General features: G+C 46.1%; 1 protein-coding gene across 3 annotated transcripts in view; it reads left to right on the top strand.

Moving 5' to 3' along the window:
* LOC149445876 (phospholipid-transporting ATPase ID-like) overlaps positions 1–24,904 on the top strand; it is a 188,395-nt gene that overhangs the window by 110,749 nt on the left and 52,742 nt on the right. For 2 of the 3 annotated variants that reach the window (XM_089653337.1, XM_089653336.1), the window contains exons 3-8: positions 394–452; positions 12,545–12,658; positions 19,829–19,927; positions 21,690–21,751; positions 23,794–23,866; positions 24,415–24,485. In XM_089653337.1, coding sequence (XP_089509463.1) covers positions 394–452; positions 12,545–12,658; positions 19,829–19,927; positions 21,690–21,751; positions 23,794–23,866; positions 24,415–24,485 — 478 coding nt within the window. Of the gene's footprint in view, positions 1–393; positions 453–12,544; positions 12,659–19,828; positions 19,928–21,689; positions 21,752–23,793; positions 23,867–24,414; positions 24,486–24,904 lie in introns of those variants that run through there. The other variant, XM_089653338.1, reaches the window with a different exon arrangement.

The raw sequence follows: 24,904 nt of genomic DNA, 5'->3' as shown, positions 1-24,904 counted from the left end.
TCGCACGATTATTTATATCATTTTTATATATATATATATATAGAAAGACAGCTCTATTTGTGGGAAAAAAAGGACATACATTTCATTTGAGTATGGCGTTGCATGACCGCGCACAATTGGCCTGGTCAGGAAGGGGGGGGGGGGTAAATCCTCTAGAGGGGGGGTACCATAAATAAATTAATTTTTTTTTTTTTTTTTAATTGTACCCGGAAGTACTCCGCTCTGAGGTAGAAGTGTATTTCTATCAGTAATTAGAAATGATGTATAATAAATATTATTTGTATAATTTTTATATATATATAGAATTAAAATGAATTTTATATTAATATAATTTTTACATTATAAATATTTCTTCCTTTTTTTTTTATTTTCTTTTTATTACTTCCCCTGCAGAGAAAGAGAGGCGTCTTCGAGCGAACGACAGAGAGTTCAACTTGACATTTAAATATGCGGTAAGTCCACCTGCGTCCTGTCCTGTCTGCGGACTTTGGTCAGTGATGTCACCGCGGTCTTTGCATTTCCGTAGCTATCTTGGCTGTTTTCTGCTCCCCTCCCCCACAGACACACACCTTTTTATATTTTTTTATATATATATATATATATATATTTTTTTTTTTTTTAATTGCTTCAAACAGGAAATGTTGGGATTGCAAAGTAAAAGTGCATACAAAGGGTTGTAGAACAGGAAGACTTGTAAAAAAAAAAAAAAAAAATAATCTGGCAAAAAAAGGAGCAAAAAGGGAGAAGAAAAAAAAAAAAGCTGAACTCCGGGATAATAAATATTGTTTAGATGGTAACAACGGGTGTTCTTCCTTGAATCTAGGGGGCCTATATAGAAAACGTTGGATTTCCTGATCGCCGCTGATTGCTGTATTGTCTGCAGTATGAATTTCCCCTGTGATCATCAGCTCCCCCTACTGGCCTATTGTGGTATTTTTAATTTCATTGCCATACTAAAAAGAAATACTGCATTATGGCCACTAGATGGAGCTAAAGATCATAGAGGATAATTGTAATACAAACAATATGACAGATGTTCCTGGCGGTGATGCAACTGCTTGGGACATCCGCACAGCGACTGCTTTATACATCCCGCCCCTTTGTGTTCTACCACGGGTTATGTGATAGTTTATGGTTTGGGTTTCAGGTGCGATTTCAGCTGTAATTTGAGGTGTGATTTCAGGTGTGATTTCAGGTAGGACTTCAGGTGTGATTTCAGGTCTTCATGCTGCTGATGGAGCCTCTGTGGAGGCGGGATTGATGAGCCAGGTCTTCATGCTGCTGATGGAGCCTCTGTGGAGGCGGGATTGATGAGCCAGGTCTTCATGCTGCTGATGGAGCCTCTGTGGAGGCGGGATTGATGAGCGAGGTCTTCATGCTGCTGATGGAGCCTCTGTGGAGGCGGGATTGATGAGGGAGGTCTCCATGCTGCTGATGGAGCCTCTGTGGAGGCGGCATTGATGAGAGAGGTCTTCATGCTGCTGATGGAGCCTCTGTGGAGGCGGGATTGATGAGCCAGGTCTTCATGCTGCTGATGGAGCCTCTGTGGAGGCGGGATTGATGAGCGAGGTCTTCATGCTGCTGATGGAGCCTCTGTGGAGGCGGGATTGATGAGGGAGGTCTTCAGGCTGCTGATGGAGCCTCTGTGGAGGTGGGATTAATGAGCGAGGTCTTCATGCTGCTGATGGAGCCTCTATGGAGGTGGGATTGATGAGGGAGGTCTTTAGGCTGCTGATGGAGGCTCTGTGGAGGCGGGATTGATGAGAGAGGTCTTCATGCTGCTGATGGACCTCTGAGGAGGCGGACATTATCCAGAACACAGAAGGAGAATTCCGCAGAACTGGAACAGATGGAGTGTTTGGATAACAAAGTCCTGAGGATGGAATAATTCTTCGCCCAGAGCACCTGCGGCTATCACTAGGATCAGTTCCTGGAGTGTCATTCCTAGAATTAGACATCTCCTTCCATGAAATTACACACATTTGTGGTTGGTGGGCCCAGGGGCTGAGCGCAACTTCTTGGGGCCCCCAAGGGCCCATCATTTGGTTGGTGTCTGCAAACATTTCTAGACCCTTCAGATTTTTTCTCAGTGCACGCATGGCGTCCCCCAATCCCAGGAGAAACGTCTACCTGGGCTCCTGATCTGCGCTAGCCAAACTAATGATCGGAACATCCAACAAGGTACAGTGCGGCTGAGATAATTTTTTTTTTATTTTAATAGAATATTTATTTTAAAAATAAATTTTTAAAGAGTAATTTTTTGAAAAAAAAAAAAATAGTACCCAAGCACCAAGAAAGCAGCTCTGGCTGCAAAACTCGACTACTCTTTGGCGGTGGACCCTGCGGTAATTCCTTTCCACCACTAGATGTCCTCAGTCTCCAGATGTCCTCAGGCTGCCCACCTTAGACTCAGAAGACTGAGGACATCCAGTGATTGCAGGGAGTCATGGCTCCGCCCTCTTATAGGTCTTCTATACTCCAACACTGAGATCTCCTGGCTGCAACTCCTGACTCTGTTACAGTCCACCTGGAAGTTTTAGGTCGTGCCCCTCCACCTTTGTGTTACTTCTCCTGGTACATTGTCCATAGTTTAAAATACATTTAAATATCCATCAGGGATAATGGGCAGTGCAGGTGTACAGAACCAGGAACTCGGCACAGGGATGGTGGGAGCCCCTCATAATGGGCACAGTGGGTGTACAGACCTGGGAACTCAGTACAGGGATGGTGGGAACCCCTCATAATGGGCACAGCAGGTGTACAGACCCGGGAACTCAGAACAGGGATGGTGGGAACCCCTCATAATGGGCACAGCAGGTGTACAGACCCGGGAACTCAGAACAGGGATGGTGGGAACCCCTCATAATGGGCACAGCAGGGTACAGACTCGTGAACTCAGCACAGGGATGGTAGTAACCCCTCCTAATGGGCACAGCGGGTGTACAGACCCGGGAACTCAGCACAGGAATGGTGGGAACCCCTCATAATGGGCACAACAGGAATACAGACCCAGGAACTCAGCACAGGGATGGTGGGAACCCCTCATAATAGGCATAGCAGGTGTACAGACCCAGGAACTCAGCACAGGGATGGTGGGAACCCCTGATAACAGGCACAGTGGGTGTACAGACCCGGGAACTTGGCACAGGGATGGTGGTAACCCCTCATAAGGGGCACAGCGAGTGTACAGACAAGGAAACAGCACAGGGATGGTGGGAACCCCTCAAAATGGGCACAGCAGGTGTACAGACCCGGGAACTCAGCACAGAGATAGTGGAAACCCCTCATAATGGGCACAGCGGGTGTACAGACCTGGGAACTCAGCACAGGGATGCTGGGAACCCCTCATAATGGGCAGAGCGGGTGTACAGACCCGGGAACTCAGCACAGGGATCGTGGGAATCCCTCATAATGGGCAGAGCGGGTGTACAGACCCGGGAACTCAGCACAGGGATGGTGGAAGCCCTTCATAATGGGCAGAATAGGTGTACAGACCCAGGAGCTCTATGAATTGGATGCAGACATCCTATTGATTTTCTCTCTATATTCTATACCTGAGTCTCTATTACGGGGAGTATTATCATTCTGTACAGCCCGCTCCTCTTCTCAGCTGTTGTCTGTAATAATAATACTGTCATCACTGATATTTCTGCCATCAGGGGGCAGTGGTGCTGACATAGGGTAGGGTCCGGGTAGGTCCGCCAGCGGTACACGCAGTCATTTATTTCTGCCATCAGGGGGCAGTGGTGCTGACACAGGGTAGGGTCCGGGTAGGTCCCCCAGCAGTACACGCAGTCATTTATTTCTGCCATCAGGGGGCAGTGTACTGACACAGGGTAGGGTCCGGGTAGGTCCCCCAGCGGTACACGTAATGATTTATTTCTGCCATCAGGGGGCAGCGGTTCTGACACAGGGTAGGGTCCGGGTAGGTCCGCCAGCGGTACACGCAGTCATTTATTTCTGCCATCAGGGGGCAGTGTACTGACACAGGGTAGGGTCCGGGTAGGTCCCCCAGCGGTACACGTAATGATTTATTTCTGCCATCAGGGGGCAGCGGTGCTGACACAGGGTAGGGTCCGGGTAGGTTCCCCAGCGGTACATGTGATGATTTATTTCTGCCATCAGGGGGCAGTGGTGCTGACACAGGGTAGGGTCCCGGTAGGTCCCCCTGCGGTACATGCAGTCATTTATTTCTGCCATCAGGGGGCAGCGGTGCTGACACAGGGTAGGGTCCGGGTAGGTCCCCCAGCGGTACATGCGATGATTTATTTCTGCCATCAGGGGGCAGCGGTGCTGACACAGGGTAGGGTCCGGGTAGGTCCCCCAGCGGTACATGCGATGATTTATTTCTGCCATCAGGGGGCAGCAGGGCTGACACAAGGTAGGGTCCGGGTAGGTCCCCCAGCGGTACATGCGATGATTTATTTTTTTTATTTGGGAAGTAATTTTGTCTTTGCTTGTCTTGGATCAGAGCCGGGAGCGCGTTATTCCTGAGCCAGCGGAACATTCTGAGGTGGGGGAGATAAGTGCTGATTACAAACCGCTGGGGAAGACGCAGGACCCCCCCTCCCCAATTTGAAATGTTGCCCAGATTTTTCAAGCATTACAAGGAAAATGGGAATAAACAATGATTGGACCAAGAGGCCTGTGATTGGATGAAAACAAGATTTTTTTGCTTTCTTTTTATACCATTGAAAGCTGGCCTCCAGCAGATATTGTCTAAATCCATTCATCCTGTGTATTCTTCCTGAATCTTGGTGTGCTCTGTGTTTTCTTCCTGAATCTTGGTGTGCTCTGCGTTTTCTTCCTGAATCTTGGTGTGCTCTGTGTTTTCTTCCTGAATCTTGGTGTGCTCTGCGTTTTCTTCCTGAATCTCAGTGTGCTCTGTGTATTCTTCCTGAATCTCAGTGTGCTCTGTGTATTCTTCCTGAATCTCGGTGTGCTCTGTGTATTCTTCCTGAATCTCGATGTGCTCTGTGTATTCTTCCTGAATCTCGGTGTGCTCTGTGTATTCTTCCTGAATCTCGGTGTGTCCGTGTATTTTTCCTGGAATCTTGGTGTGCTCTGTGTATTTTTCCTGAATCTCGGTGTGCTCTTTGTATTCTTCCTGAATCTCAGTGTGCTCTGTGCATTCTTCCTGGAATCTCAGTTTGCTCTGTGTATTCTGCCTGGAATCTCAGTGTGCTCTGTGTATTCTTCCTGGAATCTCGGTGTGCTCTGTGTATTCTTCCAAATCTCGGTGTGCTCTGTGTATTCTTCCTGAATCTCAGTATGCTCTGTGTATTCCTCTTTGAATCTCAATGTGCTCTGTGTATTCTCCCTGGAATATCTGTGTGCTCTGTGTATTTTTCCTGAATCTCGGTGTGCTCTGTGTATTCTTCAAAATCTCAGTGTGCTCTGTATATTCTTCCTGAATCTCAGTGTGCTCTGTGTATTCTTCAAAATCTCAGTGTGCTCTGTTTATTCCTCCTTGAATCTCAGTGTGCTCTGTGCATTCTTCCTGGAATCTCAGTGTGCTCTGTGCATTCTTCCTGGAATCTCAGTGTGCTCTGTGCATTCTTCCTGGAATCTCGGTGTGCTCTGTACATTCTTCCTGGAATCTCGGTGTGCTCTGTGTATTCTTCCTGGAATCTCGGTGTGCTCTGTGTATTCTTCCTGGAATCTCGGTGTGCTCTGTGTATTCTTCCTGGAATCTCAGTGTGCTCTGTATATTCTTCCTGAATCTCAGTGTGCTCTGTTTATTCCTCCTTGAATCTCAGTGTGCTCTGTGCATTCTTCCTGGAATCTCAGTGTGCTCTGTGTATTCTTCCTGGAATCTCAGTGTGCTCTGTGCATTCTTCCTGGAATCTCAGTGTGCTCTGTGCATTCTTCCTGGAATCTCAGTGTGCTCTGTACATTCTTCCTGGAATCTCGGTGTGCTCTGTGTATTCTTCCTGGAATCTCGGTGTGCTCTGTGTATTCTTCCTGGAATCTCGGTGTGCTCTGTGTATTCTTCCTGGAATCTCGGTGTGCTCTGTGCATTCTTCCTGGAATCTCAGTGTGCTCTGTACATTCTTCCTGGAATCTCGGTGTGCTCTGTGTATTCTTCCTGGAATCTCAGTGTGCTCTGTATATTCTTCCTGAATCTCAGTGTGCTCTGTTTATTCCTCCTTGAATCTCAGTGTGCTCTGTGCATTCTTCCTGGAATCTCAGTGTGCTCTGTGCATTCTTCCTGGAATCTCAGTGTGCTCTGTGCATTCTTCCTGGAATCTCAGTGTGCTCTGTACATTCTTCCTGGAATCTCGGTGTGCTCTGTGTATTCTTCCTGGAATCTCGGTGTGCTCTGTGTATTCTTCCTGGAATCTCGGTGTGCTCTGTGTATTCTTCCTGGAATCTCGGTGTGCTCTGTGCATTCTTCCTGGAATCTCAGTGTGCTCTGTACATTCTTCCTGGAATCTCTGTGTGCTCTGTGTATTCTTCCTGGAATCTCTGTGTGCTCTGTGTATTTTTCCTGGAATCTCAGTGTGCTCTGTGCATTCTTCCTGGAATCTCAGTGTGCTCTGTGCATTCTTCCTGGAATCTCGGTGTGCTCTGTGCATTCTTCCTGGAATCTCGGTGTGCTCTGTGCATTCTTCCTGGAATCTCAGTGTGCTCTGTGTATTTTTCCTGAATCTCGGTGTGCTCTGTGTATTCTTCCAAATCTCAGTGTGCTCTGTATATTCTTCCTGAATCTCGGTGTGCTCTGTGTATTCTTCCTGAATCTCGGTGTGCTCTGTGTATTCTTCCAAATCTCGGTGTGCTCTGTATATTCTTCCAAATCTCGGTGTGCTCTGTTTATTCCTCCTGGAATCTCGGTGTGCTCTGTGTATTCTTCCTGAATCTCGGTGTGCTCTGTGTATTCTTATTGGAATCTCGGTGTGCTCTGTGTATTCTTCCTGAATCTCGGTATGTTCTGTGTATTTTTCCTGGAATCTCGGTGTGCTCTGTGTATTCTTCCTGAATGTCGGTTCAGTCCTAAAACATTTGAGTTGGCGAGATTGCCGACTCCCTCACTACTGGAGGACCCTCCGCCATGCCTGGTGCCATGACAGGCTGCTGTACACTCTTCACCGGATCTTGGGTACTCATGGCCACTGCATTCCTCCTCCACTGTATCCCTTTCTGTAGTAGCCTTGCTGCATACCCCATGCGTGCTTTACTGACCCTGTTCTTTCATATGGCAGAGACCATCATGCACCCCTTTAGAGTAAGTTCAGGCTTGAAAGAGTTTGACAACTTTACTGCAGCTTCTCATGGCAGGAGAGACAACAAGCCTGACAAAGTCCGGACCCTAAACTGACTTACAGAGTTGGCTGCCCAGGCATACCTTCACAGGTGTAAGTCCATAACTGGTCAGTTCCCATGATTGGCAGTGCCCACGGGATCGTATCTTGTATGGATAACATGCTGGTCCTGGGGCTCCCGAGTTCCACATACTGGTATCTTTCTTCTACCCCAAGCTCTCCTGATGGGCCCCGGAACCGGACCTTCCCCCTATTTATGTATCACCGGCCCAAGACAAAAAAGCCCGGGAACTGAGGTGCCCTGAGCCTGAGCATGCTAAAGTATCTAGCTAATATCACAAAACCCTTACTGTAGGCAACCTACCTACACTAATGCCCGGTCCAGCATGGAGGGCAGGCAACCTACCTACACTAGTGCCCGGTCCAGCATGGAGGGCAGGCAACCTACCTACACTAATGCCCGGTCCAGCATGGAGGGCAGGCAACCTACCTACACTAGTGCCCGGTCCAGCATGGAGGGCAGGCAACCTACCTACACTAATGCCCGGTCCAGCATGGAGGGCAGGCAACCTACCTACACTAGTGCCCGGTCCAGCATGGAGGGCAGGCAACCTACCTACACTAATGCCCGGTCCAGCTTGGAGGGCTGGGTGAAGGGAGGGTTGGGTGGATTCATATGTAATGTGCTCCATGGGGGACAACTGGGTGCAGTGTTTCAATTGGGGAGGGGCGCATACATATACAGTGGGCCATATGGGGAGGGGGGAAAGGGCAACTGCCCTCAGCGCAGTATTTCCATGTAGGGGATCGATGCCTTTTTGGCATCACGCTGCATGATTTGCATACAGTGTGTGTAGTGCTACCCTCGTGAGGGCCGTTGTGTCTCTAGGTCCCTCTAAGCTCCACCCAGCCAGGCAACACGCATTTTCCACACTTGCACCCATAGTCAGTGAACACCCCACAAGCTTGGTTTTTGTTATTTTATTAGTGGAGATAACTTGGATGGGGTAATGGGGATTATGGGATTCCCAACTTGGCTGAATCAAAGCACGGGGACAACTTCCTTCCTATGTACAGGAACAGATCCTGGACTGTCCTTTTGCCTGAAAGCCGTCAGTCTTTGCGGATCAGTAGCAACAGCCCCTTACGGGCGAGGAACTTGCAGTCCCTCTGACAGTTAACTTAGCTTGTTGCAACTACATGCAGAGATGTCTCCTCTCTCCTGTAGAACTGCTCCCAGCTCCACAGCCTGCAGACACTACCAACCCTCCTGGCTGCTCTGAAGATCTCCCAGGACAAAGATAAAGGATTGGGCCCAGTGCTGTTCTTTGCCACATGTGGCAGTCTCTCCCCTTGTGAGCCCCTGGGTGTGTTTATGTACTCACTCTGTCCTCCTTGCTCCCATTGCTCCTAGGCAAGGATCCTGTTCATGTCATGTTACTGAACGAACCCTCCTGAGCCAGTCTGAGCCCTGCAGCCCCTACACCTAGTGGACCCCTCCCAGGATGCTGACACTCTCTTCAGCACTCCATCTTCCACCCAACTCCCCTGCCAGCATGGCTCTTCCATATGTATGGGCTGGTCTCACCACTCTACCAGGGCCTCCAAACCTGGGACTGGCCAGACTCCCATAAACATGCAGATTAAGGCTCCACCCCTTCTGCCCATTGGCTTCTGGAAGGTTCCATGGTCCTCCAGAGCCAGGTGGAGGTAATAGACTTTCAACCTGTAAGTAATGTCAGCCTGACCTGCAGTAACTAATTACAGACACACAGTTACCATGAATCATTCACTATAACTGTATCTCCACTATTCTAGTACCACATTAGAGGGTGTGACATATGAATGGCCCGTGTGATTTGCATATGAATAGGTCATGACGGATATGCAAATCGTTGAGCCACATAATCATGTGATTTGCATATGAATAGGTCATGACTGATATGCAAATAGTTGAGCCACAGAAACATGTGATTTGCATATGAATAGGTCAAGACCGATATGCAAATATATGAGCCACAGAAACATGTGATTTGCAAATGAATAGGTCGTGACTGACATACAAATAGTTGAGCCACAGAAACATGTGATTTGCATATGAATAGGTCACGATCGACATGCAAATAGATGAGCCACAGAAACATGTGATTTGCATATGAATAGGCCATGACTGATATGCAAATAGATGAGCCACAGCAACATGTGATTTGCATATGAATAGGTCACGCCCAAAATGCAAATAAATGAGCCACAGCAACATGTGATTTGCATATGAATAGGCCATGCCCGATATGCAAATAAATGAGCCACAGCAACATGTGATTTGCATATGAATAGGTCACACCCGCTTTGCAAATAAATGAGCCACAGCAACATGCTGTATTTTGCTGCATTGCACATTGCAACTGTGTTTTGGTGTGAATGGGCCACGTAGAAAGTTTTCCACATACCAAGAAATCGCACATGGTGTAGATGGGCCCCTCAATATTTTTGGGTTTAGAACAGACAATGACTTATGAATAATAATGATCTTGTCCCGGCACTGATAGCCTGAGACTAAATCCAGGCGCGGTCCTGGCAGTTTGTCACCATTTCTGGGTCTGCACGCCTCATCCGGCTTTATCTCATGCAGCTAAAGTTCACCTGCAATTGCATGATGTGTTACTAAATCACATTACTATTCAGAGGGACACTGATGATGGGATATTGGTGAACATAGAGAGCCTGGCCAGCCCACCTTTGATTGGATGACAGCTTATCAATAGCTGGAGGCGTTTATGGCATTCTGTTCAAAGGGCATTTCCACCCACATCTTGTTGGACGGTTAATGGCCATAAAAAGTTTCACCTGCTGGTTAAAGCAGTGCGCTTCATTTTTTTCAAAGATCTTTCCTTGCGTCCAAAGTGAGCCAAGCAGATAACAAGAGGAACCTGCTATTACCTTAAAGGGACACTAAAGAATAAAAAAAATTCCAATATGTATTCCTAACTCAAAAAAGTCCCTTCTATTATTTTATTGATCTGTCTTCCTGTTAGAAGGTGGCTACGTTCATTCACCATGGTCCCGCTGTAGGAACGTGGCCACCCTCTCTTGGTTCCTCTCGAGATGGACTGTGGACTATGGGGTTTGTAGTGTGCGCAGAGCAGTGTGCATGAACGCAACTAACATGCACCGCTTGTTTCAAACAAATGGAAGTGAGGGGGAAAAGGAGGGGTTCCAGAACTCACATAGGATGTTATGGGGGGGCAGAAAAACACAGTAAGAAATAATTTCATGAAAAACACGTTACAGGACCATTAGGTAGTGGACGTGCATGGATTCATTTTGGTGCATAAGGATTATATTTAATGTCACTTTAGTTGGCCAGAAATTTTTCTTGAGCACCCCTCGAAAAATGGTTTCCTTCTGTTCCAAGGGTCTTGATTTCCCTGGTTCTGGGACTAATTGGTGGTGCTGACACCACCAGTGGCGGGACAAAGGCCTTTAGTATTCCTTTATATTTACCTAAATCAAGGGAATTGACAGACAATGCTGGAGATTTGTACCCTCTTTTGGTCTATCAACTCCATCCCATTGACCTTAGAGACTAGCATTCTAGAGCAGCATGCTCAACTGTTTTATATTGATGAATCCTTGAACTGGGTTTCAGGTCTCAGGAAACCTCCGCTAATAATTACTGTCTACAGTTCATGGTATATTAGCATGGACAGTATGTTGGTATATAAGAATTCATAAAGGAATAATGCATGTGGTGTACCTGGCATGTTTTACAACCATTCTATAGGACACAATTATTTCAGTAGTAACAATGAAATGAAAAATGCCCCCTTACATTATTGGTCAGTGGAGAAATTCCTCCTTACATTGGTGGCCAGTGAGGTGCCCCCTTAGATCGGTGGTCAGTGAGGTTCCCTGTTACATTGGTGGTCAGTAAGGTGGCCTTTTACAATGCTGGACAATGAAGTGCCTCCTTAGATCGGTGGTCAGTGAGGTGCCCCTTTACAGTGGTGGTTAGGAAGGTAACCTATGAGAATTGTGGACAGTGAAGTCCCAACTTACATTGGTGTACAGTGAAGTTCCTCCCCACATTGGTGGTCAGTAAAGTACTTCCTTACAATGGTGGTCAGTAAAGTGACCCCTACATTGGTGGTCAGTGTAGTGTCCCATTACATTGATGATCAGTGAAGTTCCCTCTTAGATTGGTGGTCAGTGAAATCCTTTCTTACGTTAGTGGTCAGGGAAGTGCCCTCTTACATTGATGGCCAGTGAGGTGCTCCCTTACATTGATGGACAGTGAGGTGCTCTCTTACAATGATGGCCAGTGAAGTCCTCCCTTTTACATTGATAGCCAATGAGGTGCTCCCTTACATTTATGGAAAGTGAGGTGCTCCCTTACATTGTTGGCCAGTGAAGTCCTCCCTTACATGGCTGGTCAATGTGACCCATTACCTTGGTGATCAGTGAAGTTGCCTCTTTGACTGGTGGCCAGTAAAGTCCTCCCTTACATTGATGGCCAGTGAGGTGCTCCCTTACATTGATGGCCAGTGAGGTGCTCCCTTACATGGTTGGTCTGTGAGGTGCTCCCTTACACTGATGGCCAGTGAGGTGCTCCCTTACATGATTGGTTAGTGAGGTACTCCCTTACATTGGTAATCAGTGAAGTTCCCTCTTAGAGTGACAACTCTTAGAGTTGTCAGTGAAGTCCTCCCCTACGTTAGAGGTCAAGTGAAGTCCTCCCTTACATTGATGACCAGTGAGGTGCTCCCTTACATTGGTAAGCAGAGAGGTGCTCCCTTACATTGGTAGCCAGAGAGGTGATCCAGTACATTGGTGGTCTTTCAAGTGCCTCCTTAGATTGGTGGTCAGCAAAGTGCCACTTACATTGATGGCCAGTAAAGTTCTCCCTTAGATTGATGGCAGTGAGGTGCTCCCTTACGTTGATGGCCAGTGAGGTGCTCCCTTACATGATTGGTTAGTGAGGTACTCCCTTACATTGGTAATCAGTGAAGTTCCCTCTTAGAGTCGTTGTCAGTGAAGTCCTCCCTTACATTGATGGCCAGTGAGGTGTTCCCGTACATTGGTGGTCTTTCAAGTGCCTCCTTAGATAGGTGGTCAGCAAAGTGCCTCCATATATTGTGGCCATTGAAGTGCCACTTACATTGGTAGTCAGGGCCAATTGAATCCAATTACAAAAACGTCTGAATCTTGGATGAAAGTCGTGTGAAAACATTTATGGATTGAAGGTGAATGTCTGAGTAACAATTAGTATTTGTGTTTTTCAGACCAATGCAATCAAGACCTCCAAATACAACATTTTCACATTCCTCCCCCTCAACCTCTTCGAGCAGTTCCAGCGGGTGGCCAACGCTTACTTCGTCTTCCTCCTCGTCCTGCAGGTGAGACCCCACTACCCGTCCAATTGCCAAGTTCTCTGACCTACTGCAGCCAATCAGAACAAACCATCCGCTGATGTGGCTAAATCTGATTGGTTATTACTCTACATTCCACCTGGTATTTGATTATTGATAGATATAGTTGGGTCTTCTCATATCATTGTGAAGCCAAGGCATCAGATCACGTGACTTGGAGGACCAACCAGTGTAAACTGTGTTCCTACGCTCCAGCACAGATCACATGACCTGGTTTTTGTTCACCCACCCAGCAGTACAGGCAGGAGCCAGGGAGCAGACCTTTCTCCAGGAAAAAAAAAAAGTATTTCAGCTCTTCTCTTACTCTCTACGCACTCCAGCAAGACTTATAATATAGATTTGAGGCTGAACTCCAGGCAAATGAATAATACATAATGATGTCATTACACTGAAAGCTGTCGCTTGCAGTCCCTGTACAGCAGAGTTCAGACTGGGAGAGGGAGAAGCAGCACAAAGAGCCGGTCAGCTGTGCTGCAATACTCATGCACTAACAAGCAGCATGCAGATAGTAGGAGAGAGCAGAGTGACATGGATGAGCCCATTGGTTTGCTGCTTCCCCTTTCACTGGCGGGGGAGGGACAAGACTTGCAAGTGTTATGCAGGCCATAGATGGGTCGAAAATTGGGCGATTTTTCTGCCGAAAAAAAATTGGCTGATTTTTGCACCATTGGTGGGTTAATTGGTCGGCTGTTTTTCGGGGTTTTGGCACATTTTTTTTATCGGTCAAGTTGGAAAATTTGCGGCCGATTTTGATGATCGGTCGATTTTACCGACAATGATGGGCAAATTGGACGATCGTTTTCCCGATAAAAAATCTGCGCATGAGCCGTGACCTGCAGAAGAAGAAAAAGAAGAAGAAAAGAAGAAGAAAGAAGAAGAATTCCAGTCCGCTATTATATTTTATATGAAGTCTTGCAGTTGCAACAATGTATCCATTTGTATCCGAATAAAACCATCTGTATCCGAAATGGATACAAATGGATACATTGTTGCAACCGCAAGACTTTTTCATGTCAAATATAATAGCGGAGCTCTCTGCAAGGACAGAAGTAATTATGGGGTTAAATGCCGGCCGCAGACGGGACGAAAATCGGGCGATTTTTTTACCGTTGGTGGTAAAGGTGGCCAATCGAACGACCGATTTTTTGTTTTTTTATGAAAAAAAAGGTCCGATTTTTGACCCGTCTATGGCCTGCAATACTTACATGCGGATAATGAGAAAAATCAGGTCTCCTTCCCTGCCAGGCAGGGCTGTACTGTATGGCGGAGCTGTGTAAATCTCAGGACTGGATTGACGGAATGACAAATTGTTTCCAACAATTGTAAAGGTGAACTTTAGTCTCGGCAATCTTTATAGATGGAAAATAAAAGATCCTGAATGTAAATAATGTTGTCAGTGTGTTATACAGGCCTGCTGTTACTATGTCCCCCGTATGTGGGGATCAGCAGATGGTGTCACTGTGTGTGTCAGTCAGTGGGATCAGCCGGCCCTCACTGCTCTCACATGCAGTCTCTGTATTATCAGTGATATAGTGCCGACATATTCCATAGAGCGGTACAGGGAACATTTCTCATCAGCCCCCCCAATGAAATAACACCCCTACTGCACTCATACACAGGCTAGGGATGACATGGGAGGCAATGTATTGACTATATAGATATACAAACTCCATGTAGAGGGATACACTGTGCAAACGCAATACAAATTGATGTACAAACTCCATGTAGTGACATACTGTATAAACTCAATACAAACTGATCCACAAACTCTATGTAGAGTGACATACTGTACAAATTTAATACAAAATGATATACAAACTCCATGTACAGATACACACTGTACAAACTCAATACAAATTGATATACAAAACTCCATGTAGAGGGACATATTATACAAACTCATTACAAATTGGTATACAAACTCCATGTAAAATGACATACTGTACAAACTTAATACAAATTGATGTACAAACTCCATGTAGAGGACCACACTGCAAACTCAATACAAATTGATGTACAAACTCCATGTAGAGTGACATACTGTACAAATTCAATACAAATTGATATATAAACTCAATGTAGAGGGACATACTGTACAATCTCAATACAAATTGATATGCATACTCCATGTAGAGGGACATACTGTACAATCTCAATACAAATTGATGTACAAACTCCATGTAGAGGGACATACTGTACAAAGTCATTACAAATTTATGTGCAAACTCCACGTAGAGGGACATACTGTACAATCTCAATACAAACTGATGTACAAACTCCATGTAGAGGGACATACTGTACAAAGTCAATACAAATTGATGTGCAAACTCCATGTAGAGGGACATACTGTACAATCTCAATACAAACTGATGTACAAACTCCATGTAGAGGGACATACTGTACAAAGTCAATACAAATTGATGTGCAAACTCCATGTAGAGGGACATACTGTACAATCTCAATACAAATTGATATACAAACTCCATATAGAGTTGCACATTGTACAAACTCAGTAAAAATTGGTATACAAACTACATGTAGAGGGACATACTGTACAAACTGAATACAAATTGATTTATAAACTCCATGCAAATTGTATCCCCTGAAAGGATTTCATCCAGAGCTGTAAAGTAAGGCTGGCCATACATTATACAATTTCCATGTACAAAAGATTTACTAAAACCATATAATATGAGGTCAAACGTAAACACGTGTAATTTGTATGCAGTCAGGCCGGCCCGTGCACTACATAGCTGAAGGGAAATCTAAAAGGAATCGAATACGAAAATTGTATAATGTATGGCCAGCCTATGAGTGCCACCAAGCAATCTTTTTATTGAAACCTCTGATGCAGCCATCCTATAAGTCTCCAAACTGTTTCCCGAAGGCTCGCCTTTATCCAGCTCTTGGGGCACCATTCTGTCCACTGACACCAATGATGGGGCACCATTCCTCCAATGAATCTCAACAATGGGACACTATTCTATTGACTGACACCAATGATGGGGCACCATTCCTCCAATGAATCTCAACAATGGGACACTATTCTGTCCACTGACACCAATGATGGGGCACCATTCCTCCAATGAATCTCAACAATGGACACTATTCTGTTGACTGACACCAATGATGGGGCACCATTCCTCCAATGAATCTCAACAATGGGACACTATTCTATTGACTGACACCAATGATGGGGCACCATTCCTCCAATGAATCTCAACAATTGGACACTATTCTATCGACTGACACCAATGATGGGGCACCATTCCTCCAATGAATCTCAACAATTGGACACTATTCTATCGACTGACACCAATGATGGGGCACCATTCCTCCAATGAATCTCAACAATGGGACACTATTCTATTGATTGACACCAATGATGGGGCACCATTCCTCCAATGAATCTCAACAATGGACACTATTCTGTTGACTGACACCAATGATGGGGCACCATTCCTCCAATGAATCTCAACAATGGACACTATTCTGTTGACTGACACCAATGATGGGGCACCATTCCTCCAATGAATCTCAACAATGGGACACTATTCTATTGACTGACACCAATGATGGGGCACCATTCCTCCAATGAATCTCAACAATTGGACACTATTCTATCGACTGACACCAATGATGGGGCACCATTCCTCCAATGAATCTCAACAATGGGACACTATTCTATTGATTGACACCAATGATGGGGCACCATTCCTCCAATGAATCTCAACAATGGACACTATTCTGTTGACTGACACCAATGATGGGGCACCATTCCTCCAATGAATCTCAACAATGGGACACTATTCTATTGACTGACACCAATGATGGGGCACCATTCCTCCAATGAATCTCAACAATTGGACACTATTCTATCGACTGACACCAATGATGGGGCACCATTCCTCCAATGAATCTCAACAATGGACACTATTCTGTTGACTGACACCAATGATGGGGCACCATTCCTCCAATGAATCTCAACAATGGGACACTATTCTATTGACTGACACCAATGATGGGGCACCATTCCTCCAATGAATCTCAACAATTGGACACTATTCTATCGACTGACACCAATGATGGGGCACCATTCCTCCAATGAATCTCAACAATTGGACACTATTCTATCGACTGACACCAATGATGGGGCACCATTCCTCCAATGAATCTCAACAATGGGACACTATTCTATTGATTGACACCAATGATGGGGCACCATTCCTCCAATGAATCTCAACAATGGACACTATTCTGTTGACTGACACCAATGATGGGGCACCATTCCTCCAATGAATCTCAACAATGGGACACTATTCTATTGACTGACACCAATGATGGGGCACCATTCCTCCAATGAATCTCAACAATTGGACACTATTCTATCGACTGACACCAATGATGGGGCACCATTCCTCCAATGAATCTCAACAATGGACACTATTCTGTTGACTGACACCAATGATGGGGCACCATTCCTCCAATGAATCTCAACAATGGACACTATTCTGTTGACTGACACCAATGATGGGGCACCATTCCTCCAATGAATCTCAACAATGGGACACTATTCTATTGACTGATACCAATGACGGGGCACCATTCCTCCAATGAATCTCAACAATTGGACACTATTCTATCGACTGACACCAATGATGGGGCACCATTCCTCCAATGAATCTCAACAATGGGACACTATTCTATTGACTGACAACAATGGGACACTATTCTATTGACTGATACCAATGATGGGGCACCATTCCTCCAATGAATCACAACAATGGGACACTATTCTATCGATTGACACCAATGATGGGGCACCATTCCTCCAATGAATCTCAACAATGGACACTATTCTATCGATTGACACCAATGATGGGGCACCATTCCTCCAATGAATCTCAACAATGGACACTATTCTGTTGACTGACACCAATGATGGGGCACCATTCCTCCAATGAATCTCAACAATGGACACTATTCTGTTGACTGACACCAATGATGGGGCACCATTCCTCCAATGAATCTCAACAATGGACACTATTCTGTTGACTGACACCAATGATGGGGCACCATTCCTCCAATGAATCTCAACAATTGTACACTATTCTATCGACTGACACCAATGATGGGGCACCATTCCTCCAATGAATCTCAACAATTGTACACTATTCTATCGACTGACACCAATGATGGGGCACCATTCCTCCACTGATTCCCAACAATGGGATACTATTCTATTGACTGACACCAATGATGGGGCACCATTCCTCCACTGATTCCCAACAATGGGATACTATTCTATTGACTGACACCAATGATGGGGCACCCTGCCTCCACTGAATCCCAATAATGGGACACCATTTATCCCACTAAAACCAATGATGGGCCATTGCTTACTCCCACAAATGCCGGGGTGTTTTCTACTCCAACTGACCACAGACTAGCCCCTTAAGACCTGAAAGACAGTCACCTTGGCCTTTGTTTAGAAAGTTTTGGAAACCCTTGCTATAGGGCAGAGGTCTCCAAACTTTCTAATCAAAGAGCCAGTCCTGGCGACAGTGGGAGTAAACAGTGTCCCAACTTTGGTATTGGAGGATATAATAGTGCCCCACAATTGGTGTCAGTGGGAGGAATAGTGCTCCATGGTTAGTGTCAATGGGAGAAATAGTGCCCCATTATTGGTGTCAGTGGGAGGAATAGTGCCCCATTATTGGTGTCAGTGGGAGGAATAGTGTCCCATCATTGGTATCAGTGGGAGGAATAGTGCCCCATCATTGGTGTCAGTGGGAGGAATAGTGCCCCATCATTGGTGTCAGTGGGAGGAATAGTGCCGCATCATTGGTGTCAGTGGGAGGAATAGTGCCCCATCGTTGGTGTCAGTGTGAGGAATAGTGCCCATCATTGCTGTCAGTGGGAGGAATAGTGCCCCATCATTGGTGTCTGTGGGAGGAATAGTGTCCCATCAATGGTGTCAGTGGGAGGAATAGTGCCCCATCGTTGGTGTCAGTGGGAGGAATAGTGCCCCATCATTGGTGTCAGTGGGAGGAATAGTGCCCCGTCATTGGTGTCAGTGGGAGGAATAGTGCCCCATCGTTGGTGTCAGTGGAAGGAATAGTATCCCACTGTTGATGTCAGAGGAGGAATTATTGCCCCATTGTTGGTGTCAGTGGGAGGAATAGTACCCCACTGTTGATGTCAGAGGAGGAATTATTACCCCATTGTTGGTGTCAGCGGGAGGAATAGTACCCCACTGTTAATGTCAGTGGAGAAATTATTGTCCCATTTTTTATGTCAGTGGGAGGAATCGTACCCCACTGTTGATGTCAGTAGAGGAACTATTCCCCCAATGTTGGTGTCAGTGGGAGGAATAGTGCCCCAACGTTGATATCAGTGGGAAGAATAGTGCCTCATCATTGGTGTCAGTGGGAGGAATAGTACCCCACTGTTGATGTCAGTGGGAGGGATAGTATCCCACTGTTGATGTCAGTGGAGGAATTATTGTCCCATTTTTTATGTCAGTGGGAGGAATAGTACCCCACTGTTGATGTCAGTGGAGGAAATATTAACCCATTGTTGGTGTCAGTGGGAGGAATAGTACCCCTCTGTTGATGTCAGTGGAGGAAATATTAACCCATTGTTGGTGTCAGTGGGAGGAATAGTACCCTTCTGTTGATGTCAGTGGGAGGAATGGTGCCTCATATAAGTAAGAGGAATAGTGCCCCAAGGGATGGATGAGGGTATGCAAAGGGCCTCAGTTTGGAGACCGCTTCTATAAGGCACAAGTCATTGTTCTGTGTTCTTTCTTGTGCTACTGAGCTCTATTAACATAAAAGGTAGGAAAAAAATATAAAAAGGAGACTAAAGCTGCATCTGCTGGCATAAATGGAGACTACAAAATATGAACATGCAATATTTCAAATTTATCGACTGGAAATAAAAATATTAAAAAATTTTTTTTTTTTTTTTTTGAGCCTCACGTTAAATAAAGACAATAAAATGCACAAACCTCACCACATAGTTCCCTGTTATGTTCCAATGGCCTGTAGTCACCATCTACCAGCTGACTGGGTATTGCCAGAGTCATCGTGGTGTCTCAGATCTCTACACTAACCTATGTTCCTTTCTTTTCAGCTCATTCCACAAGTGTCCTCCTTGTCCTGGTTCACTACGGTGGTCCCTCTGGTGTTGGTGCTAACCGTATCTGCTGTGAAAGATGCCATGGATGACTATGTAAGAGGCTTCCCCTCTATAACGGTTAATGTATAGCTCTTACCTGGGGCGGACTGACCATTTGGAAACTCCGGCACTGCCCGAGGGCCCAGGGACAGTAGTGGGCCCCATGAGATGCCCCTAGTACCTTTTTCATAGGCTTTTTTGAGTTTGGGCAAGGACACAGGGGCCCCATGATCCCCTATTGCCCGGGGGCCCCATGAGTTGTCAGTCCGCCCCTGGCTCTTACTTACAGCTTTAAGGTATAACTCTAGCTAGATCTATGATTATCCTAGTTTTGGATGAAATGTGGAAGGGTTATGGCCCCTGTAAGGTTTTTATTAGTCCTCCCTTTTTGATGACTATTGTAATTGGGATAAAAAGTTATGGGAAATCCCACATTTTACTGCAATCATTGGAAAAGGAGTGAGTGTGGTAGTTAGGAATCTCTCAATGGGGACATGGCTTCAGGTGGAGCCTCCTTCACTTTTTGGAGATTTCGCTCTGACCTCCTGTTGTGTATTAAAGTCAGAAGTGGTAGGGGAAATCTTTCCTATGAGGCCACAATGGGGTGGGTGGGGGGAGAATTTCTCAATGAGGACCTGACTTCTGGTGGGATCTACCTCAACATTTGGAGATTTCCCCAACTCCCTGTTTTGTAACTAGGTCAGGCCGTGAAGATAAAACTCTCCTTTGGGGAAACAGTGGGGGATCTCTTAATGGGGACACTACTTCTGGTGGGATCGCCCTCACTTTTTTTGAGATTTCCCCTTAACTTCTCGTTTCGTAACTAAATCAGGAAGCAAAGGGAAATCACTACTAAGGACACAGTGTAGGGTGTACCACTGTGTCCTCAAAGTAAAGATTCCCCTTTGCTTCCTGATTCCACAAGTGTCCTCATTGTCCTAGTTCACAACGGTGGTCCCTCTGAATGGAGACATGACTTCTGGTGGATCTTCTCACTTTTTGGAGATTTCATCTGACCTCTCTTATGTATCCATGTTAGGAAAGGAAGGGAAATCTCTCCCATGGGAACACATTTTTTGTTATAGGGGAGAGAATCTCTCAATGGGAACATGAGTTCTGGTGGATCGTCTCAGTTTTTTTAGATTTCCCCTCATTTTATATTTTGTATGTAGATCAGGAATTGAAGGAAATCTCTCCTATGAGATGGTGACCACAGTGGACACTGTGGCATCTCAATGGGGACTTCCAGTGGGATCCTCTCACTTTTTGGAGATTTCCCCTGACCTCTATTGTGTATCCATGTTAGGAAATGAAGGGAAATCTCTCCCATTGGAACAAATTGGTTGTTATAGGGGAGAAGATCTCTCAATGGGAACATGAATTTTGACGGATCTTCTCAGTTTTTTTAGATTTCCCCCAACTTTCTATTTTGTATGTAGATCTGGAATTGAAGGAAATCTCTCCTATGAGACGGTGACCACAGTGGACACTGAGGCATCTCAATGGGGACTTCCAGTGGGAATCCCTCACTTTTTGGAGATTTCTTTCTGACTTCCTTTTGTGTATGCAAGTCAGGAAGTGAAGGGAAATTCTCTCCTTAAAATTATTGCCACACAGAATTGTAAATGGTCCCTTAAAGTTTTTGTTATATTTTAATTCTTTTTAGAGCCCCTTATTATATACAATAACAGTACCTTACTATTTAAAGATTTTGCGCTATTGTCAGGGCCAAATTTTCAATGATTTAACTCATTTTTATATCACATGGAACTTGTCTTATTATGAATCTCAGCATTTTGTACTTCTTTTCTTGTAGTATCGGCACAAAAGTGACAATCAGGTCAACAATCGCATAGTTCAGGTGCTCAGCAAAGGCGGGTAAGTGATTGTAGGTTGACCAATCTACATTACATTGGGCAAACCTTCTTTGCCAAATATCTTATAATATGCTATCTCTTGAGACCTGAGGGCTCTGAGCTGTCATTGTTTCTTCTGTTGAGTTGTCATTGTGTCTTGTCATTGTGGGGTGAAAAAGTTGAGATTGGCCGGTGCAGAGCAGTGGATACCAACCACAGGGCTTCAGCCCACTTCTGGGTCATGGCCTCCCCTGTACTGAGCCTTCAGCTTGATGCAGATCCCTTAACCTCCCACAGTGCTTCTCAGCTCCCCTAGCGTCCCCCAACCTCCCGTGAAGACCCTTTTCCCCTCGAGAGCTCTCAGCTTCAGCAGTTCTGACCAGCTCCCCCCCCATGACCCCAGCCTGATTCAGGGGCTCCAGCCCATCATAGGGCCCCCAACCTCCAACAGTGCCCCACAATGGCTCCCAACCTCCCACCATGCCACCAGCCTGCTGCAGCAAAGCTTCCAGCCCATCATAGTGCCCCAAACCTCCAACAGTGCCCCACAATGGCTCCCAACCTCCCACAATGCCCCCAGCCTGCTGCAAAGCCTCCAGCCCATCATAGTGCCCCAAACCTCCAACAGTGACCCACAATGGCTCCAAACCTCCCACCATGCCCCCAGCTTGCTGCAAAGCCTCCAGCCCATCATAGTGCCCCAAACCTCCAACAGTGACCCACAATGGCTCCCAACCTCCCACCATGCCCCCAGCCTGCTGCAAAGCCTCCAGCCCATCATAGTGCCCCAAACCTCCAACAGTGACCCACAATGACTCCCAACCTCCCACCATGCTCCAGCCTTCTGCAAAGCCTCCAGCTCATCATAGTGCCCCAAACCTCCAACAGTGACCCACAATGGCTCCAAACCTCCCACCATGCCCCCAGTCTGCTGCAAAGCCTCCAGCCCATCATAGTGCCCCAAACCTCCAACAGTGACCCACAATGGCTCCCAACCTCCCACCATGCCCCCAGCCTGCTGCAAAGCCTCCAGCCCTTCATAGTGCCCCAAACCTCCAACAATGACCCACAATGGCTCCCAACCTCCCACCATGCCCCCAGCCTGCTGCAGAGCCTTCAGCCCATCATAGTGCCCCCAACATCCAACAGTATCTAACAGTTCCCTACAGGCTTCTGCAAAGTCTCCAGCCCTTCTTAGTACCCCACAGTGTCCTCTGGCCTATCACAGTGCTCCCAAGTTTCCTCCCGAAATTGCACCCCTTAAAGTGCCAACAAGTCTGTTGCTATCTCCCCCAAACCCACTCAAGAAGCTAAAGTCCCTCCACAGTGACACCCAGCCCCTTCCAGAGCCTTCCAGCATTTCAGTACATGTTTTGCTTTCCTATACTTTTATTGTCTGAGTATAAATTTTAATCATTGCTGTTTGGCCATGGGAGGTTTTGGAAGAATTTACCAGGACCTGGTGCAAAAAAGATTGAGAACCGCTGGTGTAGATTATAAGCTAGAGGAGGGGTCCTCCAAGTGCCCTGAATGGTGTGGGACTGTGCCCAGCCTGGCTGGTAAGATTTCCCATTCCTTGCAGTGGCTTGGGAAGTAGATGTTCTGCTGGATCATTAACAGCCCATTCACACCTGTCTGTTCTGGTGCATTGAGCAAATGCAAGCACATTACCGTGAATTGTGTTGAGGCAGATCATTCAATGGACCAGAATGGACAAAAAAATGGGACATGCACCATCTTTTCCTATGTGCATCATCATGCTTGTGGTGCCATTGTGCATTGGAGCTGCATTGGGGAGCCATTGACAGTGAATTGCACCGTAATGTTCTAGAGTGCGTAATGCAATGCACCAAATGGGCCCGAGCACAAAATATGCACTTTGTAGATTCACATCACCTTTTCAGATAGGAACCACATGGCTCAGCTGGTGTCATCTCCGACAGGTGGGACACCCCTATAAGAGTCTCCACCTGCATAGTCCTTGTACCAGTCCCCATTGTCCTTCATCAGACGTACCTAGAGCACCTTCCTATGTCACGTCCCGGGTTTGTGTTCCTCCAACAGGTTCAACAGCGAGAAATGGATGAATGTCCAGGTGGGCGACATTATCAAATTAGAAAACAACAACTTTGTGACGGTAAGCTGTTTGTACTCTGCCAAAGAATGACATTAAAAAGGACCCATCTTCAAACGAAACACTTGTATAAAAAAACGGATGCAGCTGTTCCTCGACCTCTGGGACATGTACTGGACTAACCGACTTTACTGAGAATGTCCCTAAACTGGTCATTTTGTTTGGGAGAACAATAATTTTGGTTTTCATGGAAGAATATTCTAGAACATGCTGATAGGAGGAGAGAGCAGAGTGACAAGCAAGCTCATCACCCCTGAAACTCCAAGCTATCTAAAACAATAACTGCATATCACATGACATGAACGTCCTAATACTAATAGTTGGTAATCACATGCTACTAAAACGATCAAAGAATACTTTCATCAATTCAGGATATAACACCCCATTCATTCTACATTGGAACGTTTACCCTTTTAGAATATCGTTCTTTCATGTCTTCTTTTAATATAATCGGAATATCACGTGGCAGGGGGCTTAGAGGAATTTGTTTTATGAAAGATGATTTTCATGCCAGCGTCCTGTACAGGATCTCAATGCTCTCTTGTTTTCAGGCAGATCTGCTGTTACTGTCCAGCAGCGAACCCAACAGTCTGGTGTACATTGAGACCGCCGAGCTTGATGGGTAAGTGCTGAGCCCCCTCCAACCTCATCCATCTGAAAAAGGGGATTCTACTCCCTGTGTATGATGTCATATATACAGTATATCTCAGTGCAACACCATTATTGGAACACTTCAGCTGATGGGGACAGTGCCATGTCTGTATAATAGAATGTAATAGAATATATTATCTCAGTGTTACTAAACCCTGGACCCAGCATTCACTATATCTGCATTCCCCGGACCCTGCATTCACTATATCCACTCTCCCTGGACCCTGCATTCACTATATCTGCATTCCTCGGACCCTGCATTCACTACATCTGCTCTCCCCAGACCCCGCATTCACTATATCCGGTCTCCCCGGACCCCGCATTCACTATATTCGCTCTCCCAGGACCCTGCATTCACTATATCCACTCTCCCCGGACCCTGCATTCACT

The sequence above is a fragment of the Staurois parvus genome, unplaced genomic scaffold (assembly GCF_062004578.1).
Source record: "Staurois parvus isolate SC_StPar_1 unplaced genomic scaffold, SC_StPar_1.0 ptg000706l, whole genome shotgun sequence".
Lineage (NCBI taxonomy): Eukaryota > Metazoa > Chordata > Amphibia > Anura > Ranidae > Staurois > Staurois parvus.
The sequence above is the reverse complement of the archived record's forward strand: the minus strand, read 5'-3'. Positions and strand labels throughout refer to the sequence as shown.